Here is a 25,628-nt window from a genome sequence, read left to right as displayed (position 1 = left end):
TACTGCATATCACAATCCTGTGTATCCATATAGAGAAAAGTGAAGTCCTCTCCCCTTGGCTGTGCCACATGTCACTTTTTCTTTAGAAAAAAAAAAAAAAACCTTGACAGGCAAGTCATTTTTTCCATTTTAAATTGTGCCATCATTAATGTGTATAATGTTTGTCGATTTAAAAGATAATCTCAAACTGCTGAAGAACCAGCCTATGACTATTAGTCTGACTAAAACTGGACTTAATATGTACATGTAAACATCTTAGCTTGACTGAAATGGAAGTTTTCCAAGTGGGACTAACCAACCCAGATAATGTGTTTGGTATTTTATCCACTCTGCATGTACACAGACCAGTCAGACTGAACTGAACCAGGTGTTCTGACCCAAATCCTGACCTTGAACCCAACAGCATCTGGGTTATTAATTTACTAACTCGTTATTGACTACTATTGTCTTCTGTGACATTGCAGCTCAACTGAAAATTGCCCAGTACTAGGCTGAAAGAGTGGATACCACCATCTGTTCTAGCAGAGGTGATAGGATTTCCATCATACATCGATTCCACTCCCCTCCATGTGGACTGGAATAAAGACACTAGTCCCATTAAACAGCTCCAACTGTAGCTCGACTAATCTGTGTATGTAAATGCAATGAGTGACCACATAGTCTGATCAGTCACTGATGATGTTTCTGCAGCTTCAACATTATCACATTCACCCCTAGAACAATGAGATAAAATGTGCCAAGACAAAAATAACAACACCTTGTCTGTTGCCACTGACGACAGTTCATTTCCTTTTTTTTTTTTTGTCAGAAATAAGGGCCCAAGAGTTATATTGGGGCATGACTTCACCTCCCTATTAATTACCATTCACTGTCATGATTCTGTTAGATGTGACTACTGTCAACTGTTTTCAAAAGTGATGTTTCTTTGCCCTATATTGCATCTGGAGTTGGTGCTACTCTTCTCATTCAAGCCCTTCACAGCTCAGGTCAGTTCAAAGCCTTTGAATGAAGACTGGGCTGAAATACAGATGGACAAACCAAAATAGTCTGTAATCCATCCAGAGACTTTGGCACAGAGGCATAAAAACACATGAACAGCTTGTGCACCAGCTGTAATAAAGTTAGAATGGATGTTACCTTTCTGTGGTGTTACAGTTCACTCTACTGCCAACGTTAACCTGGTTTCACCTCGTCTGCACACTCAGCTAACAGGTACATGTGTTTATACATGAAGCTAACTGCTGAAGACACATCAGCCATCTGTATCTGAGCGGATGTGAATGTGTGTGCAGTACCCAGGTTCCACAGAGCAGTCTGCGCTGCCAGCTCTTTGGCATCTTCCAGCAGCAAACACAGTTTATGAGGGAAGTATGTTGTCTGAGTGGCTGAGATCACTACCTGCAGAGTGACAAACATACACAAACACAGTCAGATGATGCATGACTAGCATGTCTGTTACAAGCTTGTGGAGAATTTGTTGCCATGAAACCCCCAGGAAAAAACACAGTTTAAAAATGTATGAATTCACATGACCACATTGTCCGCAAAAAGCTGTCGATTTGCGTTCTGACCCTCACCTATGGTCAAGAGCTCTGGATAATGACCAAGAGAACGAAATCACGAGTACAAGCGGGCGAAATGAGTTTCCCTCACAGGGTGGCTGGGCTCAGCCTTAGAGATAGAGTGAAGAGCTCAGACATCTGGCAGGGACTCAGTGTCGAGCTGCTCCTCCTCCACATCCAGAGGAGCCAGTTGAGGTGGTTCATCTAGTGAGGATGCCTCCCAGACGCCTCCCTATGGAGGTGTTTCTAGTGCAGGGATTAAAGCAAAAATTTTTCATCTGACTGAAAATTTTCTTCTGGTCAAAATCATTGGCCACTATTAAAAATGATGCAATACAATACTACTATAGCGTACAAGTTTATATAGTCAAATTTGGTAATACTGTAAAACAAACTGAATGGGAGAGTGTACAGGTGTAGAAGATTAGTAACATGGATAGAAAAAATGTCATGAGTGGTATTGGTGGGGGGTCTGGGGGTCCTCCCACAGAAAATTTTTAAAGCTTCAGGTCAATTTTGGTGCTCTCTGGTTAATTTTAAAGGGTATGAAAACCTTTGAAGCAAGTGAAAACAATAACTAGAAGAAAACCTTACTGCAAAAAATGAGTGAAAAACTTTTGATTTAACAATTTAGGAACTCCTAAAACATAACTCCAACTCCAACAGCACATGAATTTTGGGGAAAATGTCTGTGTAAATGTAACCCTAACCAACTAATCTTTTATTTTTTCTGCTTTTTGGCACTGAAACCAATTCAATTTTATCTTCGTACTGTACCACACAGATAGAAATAAGATGCTAAACGGGTCAAAATAAAGCACTTATGCAGTCGGGCGCGTAACCGCGTAAGGCCGCGGCGCGCACAGCCGCACGCACGGGAAGGGCACATACACACAAACACAAACAATAGTCATATACCAGCAAGAGGAGATAAGCTATTAACCCAAACATGAAGGTCCATGTAGATCAGTTCTGTCTTCTTCCCTTTTCGCTGTGGTTCTTTCATAATGAAAGCTACTTGTTAGCACTAAACTAAAGTTAGCGCCTGGAGGCTGAACTTCGGTAAAGCTGAACTTGTCCATGTGTTTCTGAGACACATAATGAGCAGCGTTTCCTTCCAAAGATAAATTGTCATCAATCTCTCCTCCAGACATAAAAATAAAGAAGTCATCTTATTATCATCACTGTTAAACCTATCAGCCCCCTGTGCGTAGCGTGCCTGTGTTAAACACCTGCAGATTCAGGACAGCAGACCCAGGACAGGATCGCGGTGCCGACTGGACTCCGCGAAACACGTGGGGAAGTTACTTCAATATGACTTTTTTCCCTCCTCAATTTTTCCATTTGACGGAAATCTGTCGTGGTGACGGAGAACTTTAATCCCTGTTCTAGTGTGTCCATCTGGGAGGAGACCTCTGGGGCCGACCATGGACACGCTGGAGGGATTATATCTCTGGGCTGGCCTAGGAACGACTTGTGATTTCCCCAGGAGAGCTGTCAGAAGTGTCTGGGGAGAGGGCTGTCTGGGCCCCCCTGCTGAGGCTGGTGCCCCCGCGACCCGAACCCAGAAAAGAGGAAGAAGACGGTACAGTACAGTATCACCAAGAAGGTTATGAACAACAACCTTGCCCCCCCCTTACCTGGCTGATTTACTTAACCGCCACTCCCCTACTCGCCGCCTCCGCTCTGCAGATGCTAATCTTCTCGCCCCCATCACCAAGACTAAGTTCCGCACCTTGGGTGACAGGGCTTTTGCCATCGCCGCCCCCACCCTCTGGAACTCTCTACCCATTCACATCCGGAACTCTGACATAATCACCTCATTCAAAAGCCAACTCAAATCCCACCTCTTCAGATCATCATTCGAAACTGACCGCCCGCTCAACCTCCTCCACTCTCACCTACCTTCTTTTGTGTTTTTCTTTTGTCAGTATTTGTCTCTGTATTTGTTGTTCGACTACCATTTAGCATTAACTTTGTATCTGCTTACCCGTTGGATGTATGTTTGTCCCTTGGTTGTTTATTGTAAAGCGTCTTTGAGTACTTAGAAAAGCGCTATATAAAACTGACGTATTATTATTATTATTATTATGAAGTGTGTGTGTCCACCCAGGGTTTAGAATAGAATAGAATAGAATAGAATAGAATAGAATAGAATGCCTTTCTTGTCATTATACACATGTACAACGAAATTAAAAGAGACAGCTCTCTTGTGGTGTGTCATGCAAAACAGTTTAAAAGAAAAGTGTAAATATATATATATATGGAATAAAGACAAGCATGTCAACCAACCAAAAAAACAGTTTGCTGAACATTGAGGATATATGTTACATATATATCCTTACTGGAGGTATTGTCACTATAATGTGTTCAGTACTCGTATTGCTCTTGGATTAAACATGCTATTAAATCTGGAGGTGTGGGCCTGGATAGATCTGTACCTCTTCCCTGACAGCAAAAGTGAGAACAGGCTGTGTCTGGGATGTGAACCGTTGGAGGTGATGCTTCTGGCCCAGCGCAGACACCTGGTGTTACAGATGTCTGACAGAGAGGACAGCTGGACTCCCATGATGCTCTGGGCTGACTTCCTGACTCTTTCCAGAACCTTCTTGTTAGACTGACAGATGCTCCTGTACCACACTAGGACGTTGTGGGTAAGGATGCTGTTCACAGAACATCTATAGAAGGACAGCAGCAGTTCCTGGGACAGGTGGACCCTTCTCAGTGACCTTCAAAAGTACAGACGCTGCTGTGCCTTTTTCACAAGGGCACTGTTGTTACTGCCCCATGTGAGGTCCTGAGGAATGTATCTACCCAGGAATCTGAAGTCACTGACCCTCTCCACGGTGCCCCCTCGGATGGGGGGGGGGGGGGTCCTCCCTCTTCCTCCTGACGTCCAGCCCCAACTCCTTTGTTTTCGAGGAGTTGAGTGCCAGGTTATTGAGGGAGCACCAGATAGTGAGGTTCAGGACCTCCTCTCTGTAGGTCGTCTCTTATTTGTTGTGAATCAGCTCCACCAGCGTTGACACCTGGCAATCAATCAAACGTGCAGGTTGAGGTCAGCTGATTCTAAACAGTGTCCACAATGATGTGCAGTATTGAGTTCATATTCTGATCAACACAGTTTTCCTCATTCGTTGATTCATTTTCTGAACATCTTAGTCACTGTAAGGGTCATGAGGATGCCTTTTACTTTCTCTTCTTTATTTTATCTGCACACTAACGTCCACAGGATTGTCTAAGACTTGGTTTCCAAAATTTAGGGTCAGTAAAAGATGCAACAAGACAAATGGAGTCAGAGAAAAACAAAAATCATAAAATACATAAAGAACATAAAAAGGCATAAAAAGATAAAATGAATCTCAAAGACGCAACACGACTAAAACATAAAAGAAACATAAGGAGACAAAAAAATGAAGATGAAAAAAGATAAAAAAATGCTAAAAAAGATACAAAAAGGCAAATAAGAAATGGATTTTCACAGACAAGATCAACAACAATTCATGACATATTCCTGTGTGTTTGGTCCCAAAAAATTTGACCACCCTTACAACTTCAACACACAAACTGTGTGAGAACAGCTACGGTTCACCACAGAACACTTCCAGTTAATCTGTTTTACATGAACTTTAATTCCCTGCTGGACAAGCAGGAGGGTTAAATGAAAATGAAACAAATCACCATGATGTTCAGTTTAAGTGCTCAGGTGGGGTGAGAAGGTGAAATGATGATAAAAGAGGTAATTGATCAATGGTTTTGGGGATATTTCAGGAAAGCAGGGTGGATATTTGTCAAGATTTTAATTTTGCTGTACATATGTATAGTGACAATAAAGGCATTCTAAGATGGAAACAGGAAGCTCATTGAATAATTTTACCTGGACTGTGGGGAAAACATGGACACAATCTCACAATCATCTGACATTATCCCTAATAAAAAATACTAGTTCTAGTGCTGGAACCCTTGGAACATGTGTAGATGTTTAGAAGCAGCGGTGGTCATGAATAAACCTTGTAGAGCAGCAGCAGCATCCCGTCCTGGCCCGGTGTGGAAAACAGGTGGTACTCGGGCTGGGCCCAGTTGTTCCGACAGCAGTAGAAGTCCAGGAGGCTGACGGCGGAGCAGATCTGAGCCTGTTTGACCGACAGCAGGCGGGTGGGGGTCAGCGGGGTCCCGGGGAATAGGGGTAACATACACCTGTCTAGATGATCTGACCATACAAAGCACAAAGACACACTGGGGTGACCAACGTAAGTGCTAAACAACATCCAACACACTTCAGTGGAAGCTCATACAAGCGCATAGGAATTATTATATCTACGGATGGAAAAAGTACAGCAAAAAAATTACCACCATGCAGACATATATACAGATAGCATATTTAGACCTGTGGTAATGTGTTTTTGTGAGTACATCCTAAAAGTCTGAGGGTCAAAAAGTCCACATTCAAAGGTAGGTGATATCAGTCACTCACTCTTACAGCAGCTGCACAAAGGTGGAAGGGCATGAGGCCAGTGTTAGTAAAGTCCAACCCAAACGTTTAGATCTCTTATTACCTGTTGATACTGTAGCAGGTCATGGTCATGCATCTTACAGGTGGGTGTGAAAAAACAGGTTCTCACCCAAACCTTCTTAGACTTGAGGTCCCAGGATCAAGATGAGAGACACTTCCATTGCTGTTAAAGGCCACTGGAAAATCTAACTATGTACAAGAGAGTTAAGGAGTCTGAACTGTTGTAGCTCTCACCTCCTCCTGTTGAGTAGAAGAGGCTTTCCAGGCAAGGTGAGTAGGTTCTGACTGGAGGGCATCCTTCCCCAGCTGTTCCCATAATCCCTCCATTGTCCTTGTGAAAAGCAAAAGCCCCTCCTCCTCCTCCTCCTCCTCCTCCTCCTCCTCCTCCTCCTCCTGTGGCATTATTTCCCAGGTATCCTTTGTTTCTGTGCTTCCTCCCAGCCGCACCCCCTTCTTTGATGCCTGGCATTTTGGCCAGTGTCACGCTGACCATGGCCCCGTCGATCACAGCTCCATTCATGTGGCTGAGTGCAGTGACAGCATCATGACACGAGCGGTAGTAGATGAAGGCATAGTTGGTGAGCTTCCTGACCCGTTCAACACTCCCCGGTTTGAAGTGTGAGAACTCCTGATGAAGAGTGTCTTCTGTGGTGTTCAGCATTAGGTTTCGTACCTGAACAATAAAAACCAACAAGCCCATTTTCAATCACCTTCAAGAGAAAGTTTAAACTTCTAACCAATGAAAGCTTGACTTTCAAGATGGATGGTTTTCACACTGAAGATAAATACTGTACCTCGTGTAAAAGTCACAATCAATTAGGTGATGGTTCCTGTTTGAAACAGAACCAAATAACGACATTTGGCAGTCACTTGAAAACCTTTATGAGTTCATCCATAAACTCAGAATTTTCACTCAAAACAAATCACACTGATTCTGTCTCCCTAACACAGGCTCTGCATCGCTTTCAGAACTGATTTTGATTTTTAATTAATTAGTCTTAATAAGCCATGGCCCGATTTGTTCATCAGATATTCTGGTGCCCTGTGTTAAAGCAACATGATGCAGTACTGTGCAAAATTCATAAGGCACCATTAGCTTTATTGTTTTAGCAGAGTTCTAAAGGTTCCTGGGTAAGGTTGACTCGCTTTAGTATCCCAATAGGAAAATGCTGTCTGCATTTTACCCATAATACACACACAGAGTCCCAGCTTCAGCATTAGCAGTAGTACATAGTACACACACATTAGTATCAGTGAGCTGCCATTGAAGGCCTCAGGGTCCAACTCCAGATCTACATCACCATGGTCAGGGACACCGACAGGAGAATTAACAGATATGTACAGGTATATGTGTGTGTTTTTAATGGGGGGGGGGTTCTTTGTCAAATTACAAATAGAATTTGCATTACAGACCAGAGTGATGCACATCTTTAATGGGTTTTCAATGTCTTAAGCACTTGTGTGGATAAGATGTGACTTACTGCACCAGTCTTTGGCAGTTTTGCACCACGTTTCATGTCGTGGGACAAGTGTGCGTCACACACTAAATACTGTCTTTTGCCTGTAGTTTTAAATTCTTGTTTGTTTACAATTTCTTGTTGTGGCAGCATCATTATTATCATAAAATGTACAATGTCATGAAAGGTTATGCAATTCAAATATATTAAACTGTGACTTCAATGAAACTACTGCTTGAAAAACAGTTTTACTCTCATTTGAGGTTTTAGATTTGTTCTTGAGTTTGTTATAATGAACAGGCCTACACAATTCATTGACTCCCATTTGTAACATCAGCCTGTCTAACTCTATAATCTCAAAATACTGCTATTTAAGGGCCAGTGGATGAACAGAGACATGGCAAAAACACTCCAACTACAGCTAAAAACTGCATTAATGAACATGCCAGCAACAGTAAATCCCAAAAATCACAATTAATTTAGGTTGATGAATTTACCGTGTCAGACATCTTTATAATTTATGCACCAGGTACTCTTTTCGCTTTGCTCTGACTTAAACTGCGTGCCCATGCGAAACACATGACTGTCGGTGTTTCTCCACCTTACTCCAATACTTCCGTAAAAACGGCTGTCCGGTTAAATCCAGGCTGCCCCAGGCCAAACCAGGAGAAATGAAGAATTCACCAAAAGAAGAGTTGAGGTTTTAAAAAGTTAAAACAGAGCTTGATTTATTGCTTCAGGCAAAAATAGAAAAAGTTACAAAAAAAGAAAGAAGTCAGTTATCAATTAGTCTTGCATCAAACACACTATTCGTCTCTGCCTTTGTCTCTTCTACATGAAAATCTTCTTCATTACATTTTATAGTCTTCAGTCACTTGGAAGACTTCCATATTCGGTTCATTATCTCAATATTCACATATGATTGGTCTGACAGTTGTTGCTGGGTAAAACATGTCACAGCTTACGTCAATAACTCCACGTACGCTAATTCTAAGAAAAACCCCATTTGAAAGTTCACCTGAGTAATCACACCTTGGTTTGACATTTGCACCAATAATTTAGCTTACACTGCATATTTTAACCACAAAGAGTTTCCGTAAGTACGTCTAGTTCTAACACTTGTGCAATTCTTGACCACAGAAAGTCCCTAAGTTCATAATCAAGATTAACTCAGCTTGCTTTTACCACAAAGCTGCTAGATAAGATCTTTTTCTTAGAATCTGACCTTTTCTCCAAGTTCAGCACACACGAACCTGAAACAACCCTGACCTTTCACTGTTCACTACACATAAAATATCGGTTGCACGCACTTAGTTCACCCAGGGATGGGGGGGGGGGGGTTCATGCTTGTGTGTTTCGATCAATAACCGCGCTACAGAAATCCAATCCATTATTATTATATACATACATAAAGGACTCTGACACGTTGCATGACGTCCACGTTCTTCTCCGGTTCAGCCCAGTTCACCTGGATGGAATGACCCCACAGCTGGAAGGCACCTGGTAAAACACACACAGACAGAGGGAGCTTTCACTTTTCATAAAAGGAAAAGGTTTTCCAGGTGTTATGAAGGACACCTTGAATGAAAAGACTGCGTTCATAGTTTTGCAAATCACATTTGATACTAGGGATGCAACGGTATTTGGAAAACCGTGTACCATTCCGTCTGCCCTGCACAGGACGATCCACCTTTATGGACCGCGGGATTTTGATTTTGCAATTGATTCTGCGTTGCCGCTTTATATACTGCTCTCTCTCTCTCTCTCTCTGGATATGCATGTGAGCACGCAGCACAGGGAAGCCCCGCCCCCCAGTGAGAGACAGCGGATAGAGAGGTGGCTTTAGTCTCAACATTCATCCTGCACAGATCCACCAGTTTTCCAAACCTGCACCCACCTGTACCTGCGTACATTAGACCCACAACCCAACCCGAGCCGCATTTCAACACAATGTCTGCATAGCAACTCACTTTTAACTACTGAGACACGCTATTACAAGGAAATGCGTACGGCAGATAGCCATGGCGTTTTTATACCGCCATTTTCTTTTACTTCCCTATGCAGAACAGGAATTTATTTATTTTAAAAAAGTGCCCTTTGAGCCTTATGTGTGCATGAGTCTGTTTTATACGACTGTATACAAGTAGTCAAGGAATAAGAAAGGGTTCTATTGTTCAGGACAGAAAGTGTTATTTTATTCAGTACAGTGATATTTGTTCCTTCTGAAAAATTCAGATTTTGCTGATGAGCAAATAAAAATAAAATTTTGAGAGAAAAAAAAAATGTTCTCTTTAAGCACAAAACACGTACTGAAATGGAACCAAAACATTGGCCCAAAAATTGAGGAACAGACCAAACCATGGGCTACCTGTACCGTTGCACCCCTATTTGATACATGTATACAAACCCACTGGGTGTTAAAAGGTCCCATATTGTACAAAGGCACATCTTGACCATCACCATGAACCATTAACATTGTTTGACCAAAGGCAAAGCTTGGTAATTAAGACTCAGACTTAAAACAAATGTGAAAACTTTGAACAGTGCTTTAACAGCCCGTTAAGTTACTGAAAAAACCCCGACACCAACACAAAAGCACAAAAACTATGATATCAGCATTATATATCATCCACTGGTCATCATGTTCTCTGGACATAAAATACCTATATTGATCCGTCAACAGGGACAGATTTTAGCCTCCCAGGACAACAGTCTATGAACTGGTGAACAACTTCAAGATAAGTGGTCCTAAAATGTCTCCAGACATCAGAGTGTTGCATCATCAGAACCTGAAAGGCTGCTCCTCAGAAGCTAAACTCATATACTTAACACCATTAAAAATGCACGGTCCAAACATGTGGTGCAACTTCCAGAAAATGATTTGCTCAGGTGCCTATTTTGTATATGCTGCTCACAAGATGAGTAAAACAATGAATACCTGTATTTTTTTCATTCCCGACATGCGCGACATCTGCATTTGGACTAATGTCGGACATTGAGTCGAATCTCTTGTACAGAGTCACGTTTGACTGGTAACTTTAGGTGTGGTCAATAGCCAGTATAAAGACAGCAAAGAAAACACCGAAAGGTTTTTTGCTCAAAATGCCACGACTTACAATACTACAGAGAGAACATGCCATTAGCATGTTACCAGCAGGTCTGAGCTGTGAAGTCACTTGCCGTCTACGCTGTACAATCAGTCGTCTGAGTGCCAGATCGGATCGGATCCCTCAGAACAGTTCCATGTGTCGTCACTGCACTGCTTGTTTGGAAGCCAGAGGAGTACACACCCGATACTGAATGATGACACTTTCAATTTATGAGTACCTGTCTTCAGTGACTGAATAAACGTGTTAAGTAGATCACAATTTGTCCACAATTTATTCTCTAATGACCAATGCTTCCCTCTTTAATATGAAGGTAACCCCACACCAATTAATTTAATATATCTCCAAATATACATATTATTCTGACCTGTGCAGTTTTGATGGCCCTAAGTATATATTTTGTCTACAGTGAAACTCCACTGAACTAACGGGGTTTTTACTGCACAGACAAGGGTGAGCATCCACCTCCAGCTCTACACAACACTCTGAGAGGTGTCTTCATGGAAAACATCTTCTAACAAACATTGCACTGAGTGAATTTCTGTCATTTGTAACTGCATGTGATGTAATGCATTAAAATGGGAGTAAAGTGCACAGTGATCCAATGTTTTCTGTTATTGTCTGTCTAAACTGTAGGGTGGACATAACATGGTTTTTACATACTTGAATAAATATTTGTGTGATGAAGAAAATGTAAAACTGACAACCACACTGATTTAACATGATAACTGTTATTATGTGTAATTATATACATATTAGAACTTATCACATACGAACATAGTTCCACAACTTGGACGCATTTTAGCTTTTTTCTTGCAGAGCTGTTTCTGCAGTGCACTATCGTTGCCATAACAGATAACTTTTCTGCAGTCGGTTTAAACTGTAGAGATAACAATAACCTGCAGGGGAGCATATAAGGCCTCTCCCCTCCCCACCTGGGTCTCTCTGATCATATCACTATCATGCTGAGACCTGGATAAAGACCCAGAGTGAGAGCCATCAGACCAACACAAAGGGAGGTACATGTGAGGCCAGAGGGGCTGTATGCTCTGAAACACACTGCCACTCAATAAACCCACAGACACTGAAGAGTACACAGAAGCTGTTACAGCATACATCACAAAAAGCAGTGATGATGTCACTCACTGCAAAACAATCACTGTCCATGCTAACCAGAAACCATGGCTGACAGGAGAGGTTCACAGGCTCCTGAGGGCTTGGGATGCAGCCTTCAGGCCAGTGACACTGCAGGCCTAGCAACAGCCAGAGCCAATCTGTCCTGTGCACTCAGGGAAGCAAAACGATAGTACAGCAAGAAAACATCCGCACACTTCAGCAACACCAGAGAAGTAGTTTCTCTGGCATGGCATGTTAGACTCTCAAAGACTACAAACTTTCACCACGGACTTGTGAGAGTGACATCTCATTGCTTAACAGCCTCGACAATTTCTTTGGCTGCTTTGAAACACGAACCAACACACCTGCTCAGAAGACCACTCCTCCATTGGACGAGCACACCCTGTGTCTGGCTCCAGCCAGTGTGAAGAGGACCCTCTCCAGGATCAACCCATGCAAGGCCGCTGGACCAGACAACAGACCTGGTGTTCTGAGGGAATGTGCCGAGGAGCTCAAGAAGCTCCTCACCGGCATCTTCACCCTCTCCCTGAGCCAACCTGTTGTCCCTATGTGTTTCAAAGCAGCAACAATAGTACCACTCCCGAAGAAACCTTAACCATTCAGCCTCAATGACCATCGGCCCACAGCATTGACCTCCATCATCATGAGGTGCTTCGAGTGCATGGCCATGCAGCACATTATGCCAACACCCCCCCCACCCATGACCAATTTCAGTTCACATATAGGTCAAACAGATCCATAGAGCACAGTTTTTCAACCTTGGGGTCGGGACCCCATGTGGGGTCGCCTGGAATTCAAATGGGGTTGCCTGAAATTTCTAGTAATTGATAAAAAAAAAACAAAAAAACTTCATTCATTCATTTTCTGAACCCGCTTTAACCTCACTAGGGTCCCGGGGGTCTCTTGGAGCCTATCCCAGCTACATAGGGGCAAAGGCGGGGTACACCCTGGACAAGTCGCCAGTTCATTGCAGGGCTGAAAATATAGAGACAAACAATCACTCTCACACCTATGGGCAATTTAGATTAACCAATTAACCTATTAGTGCATGTCTTTGGATGGTGGGAGGAAGCCGGAGTACCCGGAGAGAACCCACGCAGACATGGGGAGAACATGCAAACTCCACAAAGAAAGGTCCCACCCCCCGTCGACTGGTGTTGGAATCGAACCCAGGACCTTCTTGCTGTGAGGCACGAGTGCTAACCACTGCACCACCGTGTCGCCCCAATTACAGACTAGTGGAACCGAATTTAATACACCGAGCTACAAAAAAACTTAGTTAATAAAAAATCTATGTTGAGTTGACAGAGACAATCCCAATCCATAACAAACTGAAATTGCAGCACTGTGGTTCTGTTTATCTGTCAAATGTTCGCTGTGGTTGGTTTTAGATAGGGGTGGGTATCATGGCCAATTTCCATAATCAATTCGATTCATCAAGTTCTGAATCAATTAATCATGATTCAATTCAATTCGATTCAGTATCGATTCCATTCAGTATTAATTGATTGATTCAGAGTAATTTAGTGATACCAAACTACAATTTTGAGCTGTAACCTGATTATTTAAGTACCGCAGTCATGCAACATGGGGGGGGGTTCCGTGATTGTTGGCCAGAGCGGAGCGGGGATGGGGGGTGCACGCGCTCCATGAATGTTGGTCGGGGGGTAGGGTAGAGGTCAGACATTGTCGCTTTACTTTACTCTTCCTCTAACTCCGTACTCAGCCATAAGTGATAGTATGGATCCAAGTTATTATTCCAAGAACGACCGGCTTCTGCAACTCGCCGGGCGGCCACTTCGTTCACACTGTGGGTTTGAGTTTGCGGCTGGAGGACCTCCAGCAGAGGGGGTTTCCCCACCGCGTCTTTTCCACATCTTTTTCGCGAGCAAGACCAAGTCTTCCCCAGTGGTTCGCAAGGTGGAGCTGCCCGTGGCTCCACGTACTCCCAGTCCTGCTCTGAAAAATCAATCTCATCCACTATTAATCGATTACGCAAACTTAAAATGAGATCGATCTAAGATCAATTAAATCAATTTTTTTACCCAGCCCTAGTTTCAGATGCTGCAGCTCTTTCATAATTCATAGTTTGAGTTCTTGTTTGTATAGTATTAATTGTCCTCCTTGTAAATCACAGCTGGACTGACTGTACATATCCTGACCACGGAAAATCAAATTCTCACTTGTGCAGTAATCTACACCTGGATTTTCTGACTCTGTCCATTATAATATAAATTTTATAGCCTACATGTTGTCTAAAATTAATGTTTATTTGCAACATAGTATGGTAAACAATTACATGATCAAAAACAAATTAATTTTACAAAAAAAAAAAAAAAGTCTCAGTTTTGAATGTCTGGGGTCGCCAGAAATTTGTGATGTCAAAATGGGGTCACGAGCCAAAAAGGTTGGGAACCACTGCCATAGAGGATGTTATGTCTGCTGCTCTTCACCCAACCCTTACCCACCTGGCCCAAAAAAAACTCATACTGTATGTGCAAATGGTGTTCTTAGACTTTAGTTCAGCATTCAACACAATCAACCCCCAGCAGCTAATACAAAATCTCGGACACTTGGGACTCAAAACCCCTCTCTACAACTGGGTGCTGGACTTTCCCACACTGAGGCCGCAAATGCGGGTTGGGTGTGTGTGAATGAAATGAGCCAACTGACCCTGTGTTGTAAGGACAACACTGTCCCTGAACGTGAGGAAAACCAAAAAGATTGTGGTCGACTTCAGGAGAAGACACACTCGCAGCACCCCCCACTTAACATCTACAGTGCTGTTGTGGAGAGGGTGAGCAGCACCAAGTTCCTCCAAATCTTTGAATAATATAATCTATCTGCAGTCACATTTACATTTTACTTGAAGTGTTTGTTTAATGAAGTGATGAACAGTAAAACCAGTTCTCATGAATAGCCATTTTCCTCAATAATATAATAATCAGAGCTCCTACAATATGCTGCTTATAAAACCCTTGAGTCAGTTGAAGGCACAATAAACATGACATGGAAAAAAAAAACACCTGAATATGGAAATGAAAGAAAACAAGGTTCTGAATTGCAAAGAGCTGAGTTTGAGCTAATGGGAAAGTAAACCTCCCCCCTCAGCTGTAAATACAACAAAGCATACATAAATAAATGACAAAAAAAAAAACAATTTTTTGAAAAAAGTCAACATGACTTTAACAAATTCCTCCTGGGAATGCAGAGAGGACAGGATGAAAGTGAATCCTTCCATAAACTCTGTCAAACACACGAAAACTTTGACAATGGTTCAACTTGAGCAGCAAAAGCAAATGTATAAGGCCATAATTTAGACATCAGCTGCTTTATTTACTACAGTAACCAAAAAAGACTGGAGCTGTTGTACTACCATATGGAAGTGCATAAGACAACCAAACTGAAACGTGTATTTGTGTTTTATGTACTGAGGTGACTATAAAACCAATGGTCGTACGTTGTCGTTGCCTGTTCATTGATTATCAGTGCTGACTGTGGAATACACCAATGCTCATGTAAACAAGACTCCTGTGAGTTATAAAGCACACTGTGCATACTGTTCTCTCAATTCTGAAAATCTATACATGTGTGACAAGTAAGATTGTGGATCCAAAACTACAGCTGCAGTTTTCTGTGCTCTGCCGCCCTCTGCTGGTCAAACACAGGAACACACTATTAAAACAGCTCTGCGCCTTAGCTGTGTGGGTGTGTATAGATGAGTTTACATGTTTACTAACAACAGTGAAGTAAATGAAAATGTGTTGGTGTACCTGATTTGAGCTTCCGCCTGGCCAAGGCTGCAGCTTTGTGAGATTCAAACTCAACAAAGGCAAAACCTCGATTAATGGTCTTATCTGTGGAGCTGGGGTAGACGATAACATCCACGACACCGTCCGTCACCTGGGATACACAAACAGGACATCTAATTAAGAAGTGAACTTTGACAAGACCGTTACCACCCACAGCCCACCACCCATCCAATCACAGCCCACCCAATCACAGCCCACAACTCACCCAATCACAGCTGACCCGATCACAGCCTATCCAATCACATCCCACATCCTATCCAATCACAGCCCACAACTGACCCCATCACAGCTGACCCGATCACAGCCTATCCAATCACATCCCACAGCCGATCCAATCACATCCCACAGCCGATCCAATCACAGCTCACAACCAATTCTACAAACAACGTGTTGAATACCAAATTGCTTTTGTATAACTGTGTTGACATAAATGTGTTTTTCAGATATCTGCAGATTTAATTTAACAGTCTATTGTAAACAAACAACAAAGTTAACTGAAAGTGTCAATGACAGAACTAGTTTCCAAGCACATTCATTCTCTGAGGGTTTAATAAATGTGGGAGCAGTTAATTACAAATCCTGGGCATAAACACAGGCCAGTACCTCAGTACATTCACCACACCTGATATCTGTCCACAGGTGTGCATGAGCTCACATTTATGGGTCCCTCTAACCTTTGTAAATCCTAAACTAGTGTTAAAAAGCAATAACTACAGGAGCCTGCAGTTCACAGTGAGTTTAGAACATAAATATCCAAACCATGTTTATACTGGGATACTCCATGTTCTCAGACAGGAAGTGGGGCCCAGTTACAAAACAAACTACTGATCAGATTAAATGGAAAAAAAACACACTCGGAAAATCTGTGACTCATGTTAAACTTATAAACACTATAATGCTAACCAGAGCTCCTCAAACTTTGGAGAAGCTGAAGTGTACCTTCTTCATTTCCTCCATGATCTGGTCCTTCCATTTGTCCTTGGGGATGGAGCCGATGAAGAGGCGGCAGTTATCCAAACTCATACAGACGCCGACGAACTTTCCGGTCTGATCTCATAGTTGTCCAACGTCTCGATGGCTCTCTGAGCTGCCTCTCTAACCAACAACACATCAGAACCTGGTCAAACACTACAGCTTCAACTTCTTATTCACTCAATTGTGCAAGTTTTTAGTGGTTTAATATGACTGCAGAATAACATGTTTCATACATCAGTCATTTATGATTGCAAAAGCACTCATTGAACGAAGTATCTGTAATATGTGCACTTACTTACTTACTGCACTTTAAAAGTTGTTCTGTCTCATAATTATTCAGGAACTTGTCAATGCATTAAACATTACATGAAACACTGAAGAATAATGAAAGCAAATTTGAACTTACATGTTGATTTTTTTTTTTTTTTTTGCCTTATGCTAAGATAAGGCAGAGGTTATTTTTTTTAGGTTTCCTTTTATGCTTATTTTTTTGAGGATTCCAGAAAGCTTTAATTTATATATTCACATGAGTATTTTACTCTGTTGTTTGTACTAAACACGTAGTATTGTGGTATTTTCAGGTCATGCATGTAGTTTTTTGAAATTGATAACACTGTTTTGTTAAATAATGGTTACTTCAAGCATCCTAAAACCACTTCTTACTGTCTGAAAGAGGCAGATGTTAGTTCCTTTGTTGGGATTTCACAAAAATAATGTTATGATGTTGGATGATTCAGGGGCTGTACACTATGCATTCTGTTCACAAATGATAGAATTTGAACATTTGAGCAACATCTTAAACTGTAATGTTGTAAAACATAGTTTTATTTAATTATTTTGTGTGTATGTGTGTGTGTTTGTACTGGTGAAGCCAGATGTTAAAACTTTATCTGCAAAGAATGTAAGTCTTCACAGAGGAATGTTTTGTGATATAATGTTAGATCCTGTTCTGATCAAATAATCTGTTTGGTATTTGTGCATATTTCTGGTGTAATTCAATTTTTCCATGAAATTATCATCTAAAAAAAGAAACAAAACAAAACAACAAAATATCACCACATTAACAGTATCGTGATAAAGTATTGTGGTCCTAGCATTATGATTTGTATTGCCAGATTCTTGCCAATGCACCACCCTTGTGTACATGATGATGGTGTTACACACATGTACTTGTTGGTGTACATGACAAAGGCAGTACACCACACCCAAGGTACAATTTGCTGGAGGGGTGGTGGGGATCAACCCCCCCGGTTTTTAGATCCCTACTTCTGCTGAATGAATTACATCCTTGGGGGAGGGACAACCCCATCAATGATTAAAAAAACAGTGAATAACAGGCAGGTTGTGAACTGACTTTTCTTACACGTATATCCTACATTACTGGCACTAACTTCCAGCTGAACCGAACTGTCGGCAGTCTCAGAATTTGTGAACGTCCCCGTGCACATAAATACTTCATATACCTTACTTATCTCTCTCTATATGTATCAGTGTGTCTCCCCCCCCCAAAGTCACTCGGTTAGCACAGCAGGCTTTACGGACGGACATCTGCAGGCGCCAATGTACATGCTCAACACATGAAGTCCGACATCAGACCAACTGTTTACTCAGTCTAATTAGCTGAATTATTTTGACATGATGTGGAATCTTAATCGATTAGATGTTACGTTTTACAGTCTGACAGAGTTACCCATTTGCCATAAATCCTCTACCATGTCGGTGTGATCGGCCCTTATCCACAGTCCTGCACCTTAATTAGGCCACCTCCCCAATCGCAGGTGTGGCCATCGCAGAACATTAACTGTTTCATGTATTTTTACTAGGGCTGCAGCTATTGATTCTTTTTGAAGTCAAGTATTCTACCCAGTATTACAGAGATTAATTGAGTAATCTGATTTTTAAACAACAATACTATTGCAACTGCAGGTGGGTCTGAAGAGGGGCAGTTTAGATGAAATGGGCATTCTGCCTGCATCACTACCTGACAGGATGGAATGCGATTTCAGCACGGAGGAGGTACACACGAGGGAATAATCTCCAGGAGCGGGGAGATGCAGTGCCCCCCCCTCCGCTATTTTCCTGTGGCCACCAGGGTGACCGCCTTATATACTATGGCCCGGATCAGAAGCCTGGATGATGTTTTCAACTCCTGTCTCTCTGTCCCAGATAGTCCAGGTGACCGTGGACTAGACCAGCTTCCAGGGAAAATGCTCTGTCCGGGACTGGACCGATACCACACCCACATATGTGCACGTATTTGGGCTCCTCCTGCAGACGGGGTGTACTGCTCCCACAACCAGGTAACCTGCAGCAAGTGGGACAGACGGGCTGGGGTGTGTTTCGCTCCACCATGCCCCTAAAGTGATTCTAACCCATCAGTTTGATGACCGGCCATCCTGGTCACGGCGTCACAGCGTGGACAGGCCGGCAGACTTCACACAGGCGTGGACAGGGTGACTCCCCCTCGATATTCAACCTCAGCCATGAAACCTGTGTGGATGAACAGCTGGTTCCCCACCAGGGCCGCTGCTCATTCCTCAGATTCACCTGGAGGGTGTGTGTCTGGGTGTGCCACTTCAGTGTGTGCTGAAGCGGGGGAGGAGCGTGCCTGTCCCAGGTACCAAGCACCAGGACCTGGCAGTGAACAGCAAGTCCAAGCCGGAGCTGCTTAATGAAATTAATAATCAAACAAATAATCGAGGCTAAAAAAAGATCTGATGATTTTTTGTACTCGAATTATTTGAGTGCTCATTGCAGCTCTAATTTTCTAATTTTTAGTTTGCATTAAAGATGAATGTTCAGCTGTTCGACATGTAATTGGGCCTTCCGTTAACATAAAAAAATAGTTAGGACTGTTGATTGCTTGTTTTTTCATGATTAAATAAACAAAAAGCATCACACTGTTTTTTGACTAATTGTACCCTGCAAACACATGTATCTGTTGGTGTACAAGATGAAGGCGTATCTACTAAATACCGACTAATGAACTAAATACACACACAAATGCGGGATCGGTATCGGACTGGAGCGTTTTCCCTGGAGGTTGGTCTAGTCCACGGTCAGTGAGACAGAAGTTGAAAACATCCTCCAGGCTCCTCATTCGGGCCACAGGTATGTAATGCATTTGCGAAGCTTCAGGAGGTGGGGAAAAGATAATGAGCGAAAAGTTTCACTTTCACTTTTGCGGGGGCACAGACTGCACCGTACCCCCATAGTATTAGAAGTAGGACAGAAAGTGATGCACGCTCGTGTGCGGTTACCAACCGACACACGCATCCCCCAGCCGCACTGCGCATGTGTGAGTACCACCCTGATGAAACGCACGCACATGCACCTACCCACCGACCGGCGAAACGCACGCGCGTGCACCCCCCCCCCCCTACATGGCGCCACATCAACAGATGAATTCCACAGGAAACACTGACTGTATCCAATGGTTCAATAAATCAATCATTAAGGAATATGACATGTTTTTTTTTCCTTAAGTGTATAAACAATATTTAGCTTTGATTTTTTTTAGACCGTATTGAAAAAGAAATTCAGGTTCTCAGGAAAATCACCGCTTATCAATTAATCGTTAATCAATCGATAAGGGCAACCAACTAACGATTAGTGAATTAATCAATAATTTGCATCCCTAGTTGGTGTACATGATGAAGGCATTACACAAATGTGTAACTGACAAAGGCGTTACATGTGTACGTACCTGTTGGTGTACTTGACGAAGGCGTTACACGTATACGTACCTGTTGGTGTACTTGACGAAGGCGTTACATGTATACGTACCTGTTGGTGTACTTGATGAAGAAGTTACACGTATATGTACCTGTTGGTGTACTTGACGAAAGCGTACACATGTACGTACCTGTTGGTGTACTTGACGAAGGCGTTACATGTATACGTACCTGTTGGTGTACTTGACGAAGGTGTTACATGTATTAGTACCTGTTGGTGTACTTGATGAAGAAGTTACACGTATATGTACCTGTTGGTGTACTTGACGAAAGCGTTACACATGTACGTACCTGTTGGTGTACTTGAAGAAGGCGTTACACGTATACGTACCTGTTGGTGTAGTTGACGAAGGCGTTACACGTATACGTACCTGTTGGTGTACTTGACGAAGGCGTTACACGTGTACGTACCTGTTGGTGTACTTGATGAAGGCGTTACACGTGTACGTACCTGTTGGGTACTTGACGAAAGCGTTACACATGTACGTACCTGTTGGTGTACTGATGAAGGAGTAGCCGCGGTTCTCTCCACTAAACTCCATCATCAGTCTGAACTCGTAGATCCTTCCAGCCCTCTCAAACAGTGGAACCAGCTCATCTTCATACATGTCTCTGGAATCTTCCCCACAAACACCTCGCAGCCTCGTGGGGGTGGTGGCCCCTCCCAGTCTGAAACACACAGCGGGTTAGTCTGTCACTGAGCCTGTGTACATGACACAAATAATCCAACTGTAATAATTGTAAAAATCCGATCAGATGTGTTTAGGTGTACTTCAAAAAATACAATGAAAGAAGAAAGAACTAAATAAATCAGATTAACAGTTATACATGCATGAAGACATGGGAGAACTGGGGACAAATCATGGTGTGTTAATGTGATTTCTCATAATCAGGTTATTGCTGTTATCTGATCAAACGTATCCCCCAGTCCCCAGCCCCGGTACTGGCGGTGGGCTCCATACTTCCTCTGTCCATTCTCCTGCAGTATGTCATAGCCAGTCTTCTCCATCAGAGCGCGCAGAGCCATCTCTCTGGCACAGGACGCCTTAAAGATTTCTTCACTCACGAGTGGGCTGACCTACTAGAACCTTCATCCACCTCTCCATCACCATCTGTCCAATGAACAGCATGGGAAAACAGTCATGTGATCATATACTAAGTGACAGCAGCATTCTCCTCCACACCACCACACAGTGATCCATGAAATCTTCAGTTCAAAGTCAAGTGAAATCTGACACACAATTACTGCAATTTAGGATATTATTGTCTATTCTGTTAATATTAGAACAGTGTTGTGCCAGGAATCAGGATAAACAATCAAAATGAATCATGTACAACCACCATAAAAAAGGAATCAGAATTTAGATGGAACAGATAGAACTAAAATATAGCAAAGCCTGTTACTGAAATATTCAACAGATATAAAATCAAAATATCGATTCAAAGAGGCTCAAGCAGCGGTTGATAGAGGTCAAATTTATGTAAATTAGTGTGATTATGTAATGCTTGTGATAGGCCTTCACGCTACATGTTTCACATTAGTGTTATCACTAATAAAACATCCCATAATCAGCTACTGATCAAGGTCAAATTGTATCTTTATGCGTCTTAGTCTAAATAAGACTGTAAAATAGAGGTCTACTAATAGTGAACTTTTACAGGCCAATAAATAAACAGTTTGGAACATGGTTGGAAATGTACAATTTCTTAGTTTATTAGAAACTAGGCAACTGTTGAATTTAGGATCTAAGGCAAGTAATAATGACCAAAATACATGAACACCAATAATTAACATCAACTGTCAAGTAGAGAAGGTCTAAATGGGGCACTGTCAAAGCCCAAGGTCTGCAAATACTAAATAATAGTAAAACATCCAGTCTCCATTGACCTGTTTCTGCTTTAAAGGCTGAGTCACATTCACACATGTGAGTTACTTGCACTAAAGTTATTGAAAGGTGTTTGCTTATCAACATGGCACATCAGCAGATCATCACCTGTGCTCAGAGTCCCTCTGCCACCATCTCCCATGGAGACACAAACTACCCTACACACCCTCCTGACCCCCCCATGGAGCCATTAGGGCACCAGAGCACTTTGAGGACACCATCACATGACATACTGATTCATCAAGAAAATAATCCCTCATTTATTTACTCAATTTCAACATCACTTAGTCTTCAAGGGGGTTGCCGGGGTAACCAACAGGTGAAGGCTACGTAACCCTGGATATGTGGCCCATTCATCACAGGTCCAAGAAAATGATCAACAAGTTAATTAAATAATAATTGTTAGCTGCAGGGCGAGGTCAAGGGTGTCACAGATGGACCGCTCACTACTTTTTGATTCATAACTTTTGAACCAGACTAGTTTAAGACACATATCCACATAATTGTAAAGGTCTAAATGCCATCTTAAACAGACTCAAAGGGCAACATTTACTTTCAAATATTATTAAATGAAAATATATATAAAAAAAAAAACTGCGTCATGGATGGACAAAAAATTCACGTCTATTTTTTGCAAGAATTCCAAAGTTCTCCAAAGTGAGTTCCTCTAACATTTTCATCCTCAAATATATTCAGTGTAAACCTTAAACCCTATTTTACAACCCAATAAACGGTTATAGAGGAAAAAAAATATTTGATCAGACCTAAATAGCAAGAGTTTTGAAAAATGGCAGCATCATGGATGGACAACAAAAGTAATATCAAATTAAACATTTTTTATTTCAATTATCAGTATCATATACTTTTTTTTTTTTGCAGTATTTACAACTACAAATAATATTCACATTATATTCCAATGTATTTTGCATAGATATATGCATTTATTAATTTTAAACCTGTGTGTTTAGATATTACATCAATAATATAATACTCAAATATCAATGTATTTGGAATAAATGTTGTTTATTTATGAGTGTTTATAAAATGAACCCAGAATGACGGCACAAAATTTTGTCACTTTACAAACATTTCACACTCATAAAACTCCTAAAAAAACGTTTTCCACAATTTTTTGTCATTTCAAATACATTTTCCTGAAAATCCTTTGCCCTACAGTACTTATTTGCACTAATACACAAGACTGCAGCTAAGTGTTTCCACAAAATGCTAACTGTACACAATTAAAATCGCAATTCTGACAATGATATCAACAATAACTTGGCATTTTTTTCCATATACTCACCTCTCCTTACTAGATTAAAATATTTCATTTGTGACTTTTTTATGTACCTCATATTGCTCATCGAACTCAGTATTCATGGACAATGACAATAAGGTACTGATTGAAAGCAAAGCCTACAGAGATCAGAAGATATACCACAGGTATCTTTTTTTTTAATATGTACCAGCCGACAGGTATCCACAGCGCCCACTAAAACAAAGTCTAGTCCTTGAACAGTAAGTATTTCTCTTGGTATCAAGCCATTATATATGATATCTATATTCGTCTCAGGAAACAGGAAAATGCAGTGAAGTTCCCACAAGATTCAACATAACAAAGCTCATGTTTCCAGGTCAGGCACAGGCAGCAAAAAAGCTGAAATCAAACTCCATCAGCAGTGCACTGACAGAGTAAAAGTGACCAAGAAAAAGGAGGCCAAATAAAGTGTAAACAAACTGGTAACAAAGGACCAGAACCAACCACCTTAAGGTGTAAGGAGGTTATCTTCATCATAGTCACTGATTAAATAGCTTTTCACAAATTAACAAAGCATCAAGGGGGAATCATCCTTTCAAAGCCATTCTACCATTTAATCCACTAGCTTCAATTATAATATAAATAACTTATTTTATATGAATACCAAATTCTCATTTTCTTTTATATCTCATTTCACACTTGTTTTTGTTTTCTACTTGTCTTTTTCTTTGCACTTGTGTGTTGTATGTTGCTGTTGTTAACTGTAAAATTCCCCATGGTGGTATCAATAAAGTATAGCTTATCTTAAAGACTGTGTAAATGTAATTTATTGACCCTTTGTACCATCATCACAGTTATCATGTGACTAGGGGTGCAGCACCACAGTTGACGGCAAAAGCGACACAGCAAACAAAAGAATGAGCGATAGATTATGGCTACAATACTGAAAATAAGTTTTGGAGTTGTCCTGCAAAGTGACTTACCTTACTGGACGGCACAAAGAATGCTATTGGAGAAGCTGCAGGGCTAGCTACCGACCCATACCTTCTCCCTCCTGATGCGTTTATGGATCTAGCAAAATCCTCCAGTCTACTGGAGTTTACAGCACATGATCTGTCCCATTCTGTTCTAAATGCAGTGTCCCCCATACACAGGTGCTGATCTAAAAGCAGACTAAAGTCTGGGTGATCCCAGTTCTTAGTCTCAGGTTCAATTACTGAGTCCCTGTACTGCGCTCACGGCAGAGGAATGTCTCTAATAATGGTAAAGGAAGATACAGCTAATGTTAGCTAGCTACCTGTGTATGTTTTTAACATGTTTCCCCTAGCATGCCATCACACTCAAACAGACTGGAACCAAAAGTAGCTCTAATGAACTAACGCTGTGAAATAATGTTAGTGTGTCCTCAGTATCCTACCGTATTAGCTCTGCTACTGAAGTGTCTGCCTTTCTACTATCTACACACAGTTATATGTACAGTTCCACCACTAGAACAGATGGACCAGAATCAGGACAATAACAGTCGGACATAGAACATAGTGGAGCTGGTCCAAAGGCAGGACACTACAACAACAGAGCTAATACTGAAGGGACTGATGACAGACACTGGAACACAGTGGATCATGGGAGTTAACCCAGTCTACCACCTAGCTAGCATTTGGTGGAGCTAATTGCTAATGCTATGGACCCAAACAAAGCCTGTTCTATCTGTAATATCAGCTCCATCAGATCCAGGCTCTGTCTGTCTGTTAAAAACGAACAAAAAGGAGAAGGTTCAGATCAAATTCGACATTAGCCGGTCTGCTCCACTGTGCAGTCCCACACTTCCGCCGTCCGTCATGGCGCTCGTTTGCGGCGCGAACAGAGCGTGACGTCACGTCCAAAGGATCAATAGCTCAGTTAGCCAACACAGCCTTCACAACATGTTAATATGAATAATCCTGCCAATAAACGACACCGACTACAACAGAAACTCATTTACTGACTGTTTAGTTCAACAAGTACTGAAACATACATAGCATTAACATGGAATGAGACACTAAAAATACACTTTACTGAAGCCTTTCTTCTTCATGTTAGCTAAATGTATGCTAGCGAACCTAACTTTAAGGTTAACTAACCGATTTGTTTTATCAAACTGTACCAACAAGCCGCGGTTAGCTGTTTAATGTAGCTAATTATCGCAGA

The 25,628-nt window shown here is 41.7% G+C and overlaps 1 protein-coding gene across 1 annotated transcript; it reads right to left on the bottom strand.

Moving 5' to 3' along the window:
* Nucleotides 1-1,173: 1,173 nt before the first annotated feature.
* LOC115431704 (probable RNA-binding protein 46) lies at nucleotides 1,174-25,281 on the bottom strand. Its single transcript, XM_030152327.1, is given in 13 exon segments — nucleotides 1,174-1,398; nucleotides 5,573-5,772; nucleotides 6,037-6,047; nucleotides 6,185-6,264; nucleotides 6,476-6,748; nucleotides 8,941-9,032; nucleotides 15,550-15,679; nucleotides 16,528-16,631; nucleotides 16,634-16,681; nucleotides 20,788-20,910; nucleotides 20,913-20,988; nucleotides 21,253-21,375; nucleotides 25,264-25,281. Coding segments are annotated over 13 exon segments (1,503 nt in total).
* Between the last annotated feature and the right edge of the window lie 347 nt (nucleotides 25,282-25,628).

Source organism: Sphaeramia orbicularis, chromosome 13, assembly GCF_902148855.1.
Source record: "Sphaeramia orbicularis chromosome 13, fSphaOr1.1, whole genome shotgun sequence".
Classification (NCBI taxonomy): Eukaryota; Metazoa; Chordata; class Actinopteri; order Kurtiformes; family Apogonidae; genus Sphaeramia; species Sphaeramia orbicularis.
Note: the sequence above shows the minus strand (reverse complement) of the source record. Positions and strands in the feature narration are given on the sequence as shown.